Source organism: Eptatretus burgeri, chromosome 7 (genome assembly GCF_056783735.1).
Source record: "Eptatretus burgeri isolate ZD-2024b chromosome 7, Ebu_testis_v1, whole genome shotgun sequence".
Classification (NCBI taxonomy): Eukaryota; Metazoa; Chordata; class Myxini; order Myxiniformes; family Myxinidae; genus Eptatretus; species Eptatretus burgeri.
The window spans coordinates 4,933,975-4,943,974 of NC_140967.1; the positions used below are offsets into that span (position 1 = coordinate 4,933,975).

The following is a 10,000-nucleotide window of genomic DNA, read 5'->3' on the forward strand; positions in this document are numbered from 1 at the left end:
TCAGTTGTGGTAAATTACAGACAAGTCCATTACGTAAGATTTGTGTCTTGTATGGAACCAGGAAAGAGAGGGGAGAGGGGAGGGAGGGAGAGGGGAAGGTGAGGGGAGGGAGGGGGGGAGAGGAGAGGGAGGAAGGGGAGGGGAGGGAGAGAGGAAGAGGAGGGAGGGAGGGGGGAGAGGGAGGGAAGAAGAGTGGAGAGGGAGGGAGGAGGAGGGAGGGAGGGGGGAGAGGGAGGGAAGAAGAGTGGAGAGGGAGGGAGGAAGAGTGGAGAGGGAGGGAGGAGGAGGGAGAGGAGGGAGGGAGGGGGAGAGGGAGGGAAGAAGAGTGGAGAGGGAGGGAGGAGGAGGGAGAGGAGGGAGGGAGAGGGGAAGGTGAGGGGGAGAGGGGAAGGTGAGGGGGAGAGGAGAGGGAGGAAGGGGAGGGGAGGGAGAGGGGAGAGAGGAAGAGGAGGGAAGGAAGAAGAGTGGAGAGGGAGGGAGAGGATGGAGGGAGGGGGGAGAGGAGAGGGAGGAAGGGGAGGGGAGGGAGGAAGAGGAGGGAGGGAGGAGGGAGAGGTAAGGAAAGAGGAAGAGGGGAGAAGAAGGGAGGGAGAGAGTGGGGAGAGAGGAAGGGAGGGAGGAAGAGGGGAGAAGGAGAGAGTGGGGGAGAGGGAGGATGGGTGAAGAAGAAGAATACACATTGTAAATTAAGAGGTGTGAGTGAAGTTTCGAGGAGGAGTGTCCCGGTGTTCGTGTGTTTTATTTATAACAGGTTTAATTAGTTCATTTTAAATGACCTTTCACAGGATGAATCAGCCATTTCGAGCCACCACAGTTGGTGAGCAACAGGTTCTTCAGAATGGAAGTTGAAAATGATAGGAAGACAATGATCCTGAAAAGGTGTAAATAATAACAGGTAGACACGTGTGAATGTTCAATGAGGTAATCAGCCGACCCCAATGTATTATATAAATAAATAATGTTACATCGTGGACACGGATCCACCGTGTTTTTTTTAATCGGGACAGGCCTGTCAGTGCGACTGACGCGATGCTGCTGCTGGCAGCGGGCGCCATTGGCTCGGATAACCAGAAGCCATCTGTTGCGGGATCCGAGCACCAACCCGTCCCAACAAGAAAGAACCGACTTCCCTCGTCCACAGGTCTGTGCCTGGCCGGGCGGGGCCAAGCAGCGCAGCCGCGCCCTGCGTCACATCACGCGGAAACGATGCGCCGCCCTATTGGTCAGCGTCCGTCGTGACGTCATGACGCAAATATCGAGGCTCCGCCCAGTGCTTCCTTGGCCGCGTCTTGAGCCGATCTTGAGCCCAGAACGAGACTCGCGGGGCGCGTTGCTTGTTCCTCGCTGTCCGGGCGTCCCTGATCGCGCTCACCCTCCATCCCGGAGACCCGAGCGACCCCCGTTCAATGGTCCACGCCGAGTCGCTCACCTTTAGCGCCCGAACCGCTATTCCGCGACTCCCCCGCTGCCCGTACTATCTTGTCGGAGAGCGGAGCGCGTCCAGCCCCGGGGAGTCGCGTTCATCTTCAGACGCCTTCCGTGCCCCCTCGTGCTGTGTGCTTTCGGCAGCCTTGCGCGGACGGAGACCTTTCCTAAGTGCGGTGAGTGGTCGCGTCTTGACGACCCCCAGCGCCCTCGAGCAGCGCCAGGTACCGGACATGGAAAAGGAGGGCTCGAACGCGCTTTGCTCACCTTGTGTTGCCTTTGTCCTTAAGCTGTGCCCTTTGTCTCTCCACTGGGACTCGCTCTGCCAAATGTTCCGTGTAAGTGGCACCTGCTGGGCAGAGTCTCATCCCCGCCGCCTTTTATCTCTCTCTCTCTCTCTCTCTCTCTCTCTCTCTCTCTCTCTCTCTCTCTCTCTCTCTCTCTCTCTCTCTCTCTCTCTCTCTCTCTCTCTCTCTCTCTCTCTCTCTCTCTCTCTCTCTCTCTCTCTCTCTCTCTCTCTCTCTCTCTCTCTCTCTCTCTCTCTCTCTCTCTCTCTCTCTCTCTCTCTCTCTCTCTCTCTCTCTCTCTCTCTCTCTCTCTCTCTCTCTCTCTCTCTCTCTCTCTCTCTCTCTCTCTCTCTCTCTCTCTCTCTCTCTCTCTCTCTCTCTCTCTCCTCGTCCTCATCTCACTTGGTTACATTTCCTTACTCGCTCCCCTTCACCCTCGGAACCCACCCGGCTGGTTCGTTTGTTTTTAAAAAAAATTTGGAGGGGGGGGATTAATTTCCCGAGTCCATTAAGCGCGTTCCCACTGCCGGTGCTTTCCGGACAAATCACGTGACGCTCCCCGGGATCAACCAAGACGGACGGTTTCTAACTTGGCGGGTCGTCCGTGACGGGATTGTGGTGGGGCCGGGAGAGAGGCGGTGGTCACACCGCGCCCCCCCCCCAGGACGAGCTTCGTGCGCCCCGACTACTTTGGCTGTAATCGTGGTAGTTTGAGGAACGCGCGGGGGATCCCGCACCGCGCGTTCCGAGGCACGAGCACACGACCCCATTCTCGGGGAACACGCGGACGGGACAACAACAACAACGATCCGCACAACCATTGTTGCTGCGTTGTTTTAACATTCCTAATTAACAACTAAAACACAATCATCGCCACGGAGCTGCCGACGCTGCGCCCGTCGTTTAGATGACTGCGTCCGGACAATAACATGTCAAAGCGATTTGTAAAACAAATTCCACGGAGCGAGCTCGGGGGGGGGGGGGAGGGGGTGGTGGGAAGAAATGGGAGTGTAGCTGGGGAGAGGGAGGAGAACGTGGTGCATGGTGGTGGTGGTGGTGGTGGTGGTGGTGGGGGCAGGGTTGTTGGAGCACTGATACTGCGCTCCGCAAGACCCACGATCTTTTAACTTGTTTCAGATGTTCCTTTTCATATCGTTTAATTCTACACAATAGATTTCATTGTACGCTAAATGTTTTATTAATTAACGTGAGCACTTTGTCTGAAGCTCCGCCCCCGGGGATAAACAGTGGGGTCTGGGGCGGAGCAACGAGGACAAGTTGGGGGAGGGGGGGAGCAAATAAATAAATAAATAAATATGTTTTACCTTGAGCTCCTTGGGAGGGAGGGTGGAAGTGAGTATATAAATAAATAAATAAAAGTGTTACCTCCAGTTCTTCATTCAAACAATTACGTTGAATCACCATAACAAGAAGTAACAGTTTCGCTTTTATTCGCCTTGATTCGTTTACATTTGTTGACCAGTATAACTAGTACGGAGATGGTTTGACAAGCGAACGCATCATATCGATCTCAGACATGTCAAAGCACCCATCCAGCCTGCTGAGGATAGCTTCAGGACACCTGTGCAAAGAAAAAAACACCTGACGCGGGATTCGATCAATAACTTCGTGGCCAAACAGGTGAGACATTCAAACCGAGGGTGATTGTTCGGTGAAAAAAAAAAAACACGTGAAAGAAATTCCTTCGTCTCGTGCAGAATGAACAATTAGTCTTGCTGGTTAGTGAAGGTGAGCGACGATCTGCGTCGGCAGACAGGTAGGACGACGGATCAAACCAACAGGACATCGATCGAGGTATTGTCACCCGGAGGAAGCCAGGAGAGGACCGACGTTTCGGGCGGTCGCCCTTCATCTGAGACGAGGCTTTTTCTCCAACGAAGGCTTCATGCCCGAAACGTCGGTCCTCTCCTCGCTCCCCGGCGGTTAGGGTAAATACCTCGATCGAAATCCCGGTCATCCCATCCGTCGTCTTGCTAGTCAGTTGCCACAGACGTATAAAGGAATCCGCGCTCTTCGCCTCCCAGGTGCAATTAGACCATTGGGAGCACGTTGACCGTTTCATGTCCATATTCACATGCGGCGCTCATTGTGTATGCATCATTAAGAGTCCGAAACTATTGTTTAAAATTTCGACCAAGCCGCATGTGTTTGCTGTTTGTGTCCCGGACGCACTTTTTAACCGGAGGGGACATTGTGTTGATTCATAACGTCGAAGGTAACCTGCTGAAGGTGGCTGCGGATACAAAGATATTGGGTGAGAGCAATGTCGACCTCTCGGTAGTGTCGTCGTATCCACAACCCCGCTTCCTCCAGGCTCTCCTCTACTCAAGTAATCACACTTTAGAAACACTGTGCCATTTATTCTTTGCTATGAAATGCCTATGTAACCTCTTTTCCTTGGAAAACAGACAGCTCGATCGCTGCCCGTGTGTAATAAATACATTCGACTTTGAAATCAGTGTATAAATCTGAACACCCCGCTCAAAAACATAAACTATCTCTGTGACGATGTCAGTGTAAGTCACTGAAAATATAAAGCTTTGCTCTGACATCGGCCTCAAAAGGAGGTATTTCATCTTTGCTTCTGTCTGTTTCCTTTTGCCACAGAAGCCCTTCGGCTTGTCGACATGTCTAGGTGGCACGCGGTCATCTGACGGGGTCGGTTGTTGAGCTACGGTGGACGTGGGAGAATGGATGGGGCGATGGGCACCGGTGACGTTGTAGATGATCGGCAAGAGGCCAAAGCCCAGGGTGCTGCGACTGTCTTACGAAATCTGTTGAAACGAGGGAAGGCAGTGGAAATGGGCCTCTCCTGTACGTACCCAACGAGAACGATGGGTCTACCTCAATTCTTTAAGTACACCAACGCAGACAGTAAAAATTGCTTGGTCGGTGGGGCGAAGAAGGCATCGAAGACCTACACAAACAACTCGGATTTTGAGTCAGGATGCTTGAATTTCCGTGAAAAAGGCCGCCGTGTCGTTGGCCGGGTATCTTCGCCTGGATGCAGACCCTTCGATGAACACCTCCGAGCGAAGCGCGCACGCGTGGAGAACATCATCCGTGGCATGAGCAGCTCGCCCATTGTTGCGGCTCGTGATAACGATGTTGCCGGAGACTCGACCTACGATCGCCATTCGCCGAGCCCTGCAGATGGTGAGGTGAGTGCTGGCAGCAGTGTGGCCCCGGGAATCGAAGACTTTGGCAACGATGGTGATGCCGGTCGGGCATCTGACGGACGACATCGTGAGCACAAACGTAAACAGCGGCTACCACAGCAGCAGCAACACTTGAGTCGAAAGCAGGAGGTTGAAGCTGAGCGGCGGCTACAAAAGCTGGAGGAGCGACGGCGTCTCAAGCAACAATTAGAAGACCTCCAACGGCAATTACGGCAACTCCAAGAAAAGTTCTTCCAGGTATATGAGAGCAGTGAGTCTGAACCAGAGGAAGTTCCTTGTGAGTCTGACAGCGGGTCAGTCAATGGTGTGCGGTGCTCGTCTCCAAGCATGGTCGATTGCTTTGACAGTAAAGGTGGTAAAAGCCTCGGGCAGGTACAGAATTTAGATCAAGTACGAAGGAGGAATGACGGAAATCGGGCTGGTCACTCAAGGTTGGCTGGTGCCATCTTGCTGGAAGAAAGCGGTGAGTTAGGAGAAGTTTTGAAGCGGGACTTGAACACCGCAATGGCTGGTGTAGTGGACACAGTTGTGAATATGTTTTCATCTCGAACTGGAACTGGCGGTAGCGTGTTACCCGTTCGGCAGCATGGAGCTTCTGCTCCACAACCCACCGTCAACGGTGATGTCCATGGCCTCCATTTGGCCAGCAGGCACTTGCAGTGCTTCAACGATGCAACGTTGGGCGACTCGTCACGAAGAGGCCATCCCTCCTCTCAGCTGGATCCACTAGAGCACCATCTTCCCGACCAAACTGAAGCTCTTCCACTTGTTGTTCGTAAAACATCACCAAAAAGGTCATTCACCGCAAATTCAATATCAGAACGATCAGCTGCCTTCACTGATGGCCCACTCGGCTTCTCTTCGGCATTCTCCAACCCAGCATTGCACCCTTTTGGACTACCCATGCCTCTTCTGGCGTACACCCTGCCGAAAGGACTTGAGAGCAATGAAGCCACCAAGGCCATGGGACACAAAGAACCAGGAATGGCTTCGCCAGAGTTACTTGAACTAGCCAAGGACCTTGCGGGACCTCGGTCAAAAGCAAGAAACCCTCCGACGCCTTCACCAGCACTGACGAGCAGCTCGGGGGAAGGAATGTCCATTTCGTTGGTCAAGTCGGAGTGTGGGGAACTGCAGGATGCTGCAGACATCTCTCTCTATTCTGCGGCCACCATATCCTTCAAGCGGTCACGTTCCAAAGCGTTGGGATGAGCGTGAGATGAAACGTGTAAATTCAGTGGAATTTATCACGAGTGTGGTTGCTGTGAATGTATGTGCCCGCTACTTACATTAATACCTCCGTGCCACGGTCCGAGCTGAGACCTCCGTTTTGTTAACAATCCTCATGGGTACTGAGCGTAATGTTCTTTACAACATGCTTGACTAACTCCATCTACGGTGAGTTAGTCAGGGCTCTGGCTAGACCTCAGGGACACCAGGCATTCTCTGATTCAGGTGCTTCAGCCGGTTTGTGTCCGCCTTAAAGATGCTCCTGGTTATTATTTTGCATGACCTTCGCTGCTACTGGGCAATGATATGGTGATTGACAGGGTTTACCGAGGCGGCAAACAAACGACAGCAGGCTTGCTGCACGTTCGAGTGAGACATTGTCTTTAATGGTGCGATTAGGATTGTATCTGGTCGTTCATCGAACCATTGTTGGTCCAAATCGAGCTCCACAGAAACGTCATGCGTCAAATACAATAAGAGTACCGTGACGTACGTGACTTTGGTGAACGTAACGCGTGTCTGCTGATGAAAGGTGGCCCAACCAAAAAAGGCAAGTGTTTGGAGGAATTGCTTGGAATTGGAGATCTTGCACCACAATGCCTTTCTTTGTCATATCCAAGGAACAAATCCTTGCTGGGTCATGCAGGTAGCCAAGAGGCTGTATTGTTTGGCTTTCGTCTGGTTATTATATTGTGAAGGTAATTGGACCATTGTGGGCAGGTGATGTGGGTGATTTGGGCAACAAGCCAGTTGCTCTGGTGTTTGTCTTCACAGACAGCTTGGGCTGTGCTTGTTTAAGGGACATTCATGGCATGGCAATGTGCCATTCGACTTTGAAAAGCCATTGTCATTATGTGGGTGTTTTCAGGTTATTTTGAAGTTTTTCTTTTAGTGGAGGGTGTTGTTGTTGTTGTTGTTGTTGTTCTTCTTCTTCTTCTTCTTTTTCCTTTTGTGGCACTTCCAAATGGAATGGTTCTTGTCTAAAGAGGAAATGCACAAAAGTGTGTGTGTGTGTGTGTGCATCCATTTTAGTTCATTAAAGGAAACTCATTAGGCAAAAGTACCAAGGTGTTCAGTATGTCCAACAGGAAATCGAGGGTCGTGGTGCTGCCCGTTTTCCGAAGCCTTGCCTTTGCTTGGGGACAACAGGTCTGCCATTGGTACACGGCATGTCGACAGTCATTCTGGGGTTTGTGTTGCATGGCCAGCTCGTAAACGCTAAGCTGCTGACCAAAAGGAGTCCAGGAGCTGCGTTACAGCCTTTTTCCTTTTTTCAACCATATCCTCGTCAGACAGGAATGGTCTGAGCGATGAAAATCTTTACTTTCTACAGCTCTGTTCTCACCATCATACTCCCACCCTCCTTACCCTCCTCCTCGGAGGACATTTCACAGAAAAGTAAAAATTGATGGATGCCATCTTTATGCGATGCATTTAAGTTGACTTCTATTGGCTTTTATTCACAGGCCAGCAAAACCCAGTGAGGCTGAGTTCCCTCGGCCAATAGATGCGATTTTTTTTATGAACCTGCAATTTTGTCGTGCGGTCTTTCCTCATTCAGCTGCCTCCCATCAATACATGTCACGAGCAATAAGTCAGGAGAAAGACACCTCGGAAATGCGAGCGACCGTCCGGCATGAAGAAACGTGAGCGTGCGGTAGAAAGAGAGGTGACTTGACTCGTCGGAAGGATAACCCCAACTCACGGCACATTGATATGTCGTTCATACGTGTCTTAAAGGCTTTCGGTCGAAGGTGAGGATGCTATTGGGTGTGAGCTCAGAAGGGAAGCCTTTCATCTTCCTGTGAATCGCAAGTGGCCATGTTTGCCTGAGAGGCGGAGGCCCACCTGTCTCCTCACACCTGCCGCCGATACTCGGATTACACGGTGCTTTGTTTGCCGTACCTTTGTGCTCGTGGCTTCGACTCCTTCCATTTGGTGTGGGCAAGATGGCTGTTTAATTCATTGTTGTCTGGTTAAGTTGACTGGTGCTTCCCCTTTTTATTTCTTCTTTTTTCCCGCACTCACCAGGCGCCTTCTGCGACAGTAGCCTTGAAAGGTTGTGGGTTTTTTTTTTTGTTGTTTTCAAAGAAATTCTGCCTGTTCCTCTTTCTTCAAGTGAAGTGAGTGTGAGAGTAACAAGATGTTAAAAGGAAAAATACCCATCCGTTTTGTAAACTAAGCTTCACCCATGGAGACCGGACGTGGAGGTATACGTAGTCCGGAAGATGTACGCGTTGGTTTTGTGGACAGCTTTCTCAGATCTTCAGTTGTACTTGTTTCTGGGTCTTTTAGTGTCATTTGTTGCCTCTCAAATTCTCACTGCAAAAGTGAAAGGACATGTTATTGACTCAGACTGACGGGACATCACCTGTTGGTGAGTTACCTATTGTGGGTTCATGCCCTAATATAATAGGATGCACCTATAAATGACCATCCTGATGATCCACCAGCTGGGTTGTTCTTGATGGAGCACGTCATCTTGAACCAGATCGGAAATGCAAACATCATGATGAATGTGAAATTACCTTCTGGCACCTTGCAAAAAGAGCAGATCATTGTGTGCTTATGCCCCCCCCAAGTCCCAAGTCCCAAGTTCCTTCCATGTGCTTCCCTGAGAAAGCAATGACAAACGATGTTGTCTGTTTCCTGGCAAACTAAACGGGTTCAGCAGCACTTGCTCTGTTAGTTTGTTTTATTTTCTTCGTTGATCGAAGATGATTATGGAGGAGCTGAGGACGCAGTCATGAGTACTTTTACATGACTTGCAAGGACATCGATTAACAAAGGACTAACGTATATGGGATTCAAGGATTTGAATCTGGGTTCTCTGCGTTACATCGCGAGCCAGGGGGTCGGATGGGAACTCGAATCGGGCAACCCAGGAGTGAACGGTATTTGTCGGACTTTTTTTTAATCATCGATTTGTGGTTGTTTTGTAATTCATGTTGTGATTGTGTACAAACATCATTGTATTGATCCAGGAATGTTTGTACTTCTGAATGGATGGTGCAGACGTAGTGCACTTACCTTTGACTCCTCTAACCCGGGTTTCATTTCAGACCAAGCTATAAACGGTTGGATCGGTGCGTCCAAAGCGGGACATTTCATCCCAAAGTGCGGCCTCCTTCAGATAGATGGACGTGAAGCTGACTGTCCTGTCCGCTGAGCATTAGTTGGTGGATTTTAAAGATGCCACGGTGTTCTTCACGAAGAGTAGGCGAGTTATCGCCACCACCATGAACAAATCGCGAATTCCTGCCTAAATCGGCTCCAGTTGAATGCGTGAGGCCTGTCGAGCTGGCTTGTGAAAGCCTTGAGCCAAAACTCCCTCTCGGGGCGAGCCGAAAAATCAGTTGGGATGAATTTGGGTCGTTAAAGAACTTGGTGTAGTAGTTGTCCGTGAATTTTGAGCCTCTCCCCACAAATATTGTTCCTAGTTTTTCTACACATCATGGAGCTCGGAGCCTGCGCATCATGAAGAAGACATTGCGTGTAACAGCCCCCACCATACGAGCAGATCGATGTGGAATCCAAAGGTAGCTCAAGTCAGGCCTTCTTCTGCGTGATGCTCTCATGGTTGGATGATGCTATCAAGTTCTTTTATTTCTGCTGTATTTACTTGGTTGCTGACCTGATTTCTACACACGGAGGGAGAGAGTGTGGCGTGTGTCACCACAGAAGGGCACGGAGCCCAATTTACTATTTGAAATTTTCAGTAATGGTTAACGTGGGTTGCTGCAGTGTGGCTCATTTAACTGTTATTAATTTCCTTTCACCGGACAGCTTCTTGGATTAAATGAAACGCCACGCTGCATAATTATTGGTAACAGCCATTGTGAAGCTGCTTTCGTGAGG

General features: G+C 50.6%; 2 protein-coding genes across 10 annotated transcripts in view; one reads left to right on the top strand and one right to left on the bottom strand.

Annotated features, from left to right (window-relative positions):
• Positions 1 to 1,902, bottom strand: part of LOC147022590 (uncharacterized) — a 132,437-nt gene extending 130,535 nt beyond the window's left edge. For both annotated transcript variants that reach the window (XR_015059800.1, XM_085887317.1), the window contains exon 1: positions 1,693 to 1,902. The gene's annotated coding sequence lies outside the window, so the exon portion shown is untranslated. The remainder of the gene's footprint in view (positions 1 to 1,692) is intronic.
• The window catches only part of PROX1 (prospero homeobox 1), a 67,710-nt gene that overhangs the window by 647 nt on the left and 57,063 nt on the right, over positions 1 to 10,000 (top strand). The window contains exons 1-2 of one of the 8 annotated variants that reach the window (XM_085887316.1): positions 1,016 to 1,601; positions 4,341 to 6,084. In XM_085887316.1, coding sequence (XP_085743442.1) covers positions 4,424 to 6,084 — 1,661 coding nt within the window. In that variant the 5' untranslated portion in view covers positions 1,016 to 1,601; positions 4,341 to 4,423. Of the gene's footprint in view, positions 1 to 1,015; positions 1,764 to 3,041; positions 3,354 to 3,382; positions 4,063 to 4,340; positions 6,085 to 10,000 lie in introns of those variants that run through there. The other 7 variants (XM_085887309.1, XM_085887310.1, XM_085887308.1 and 4 more) reach the window with 7 other exon arrangements.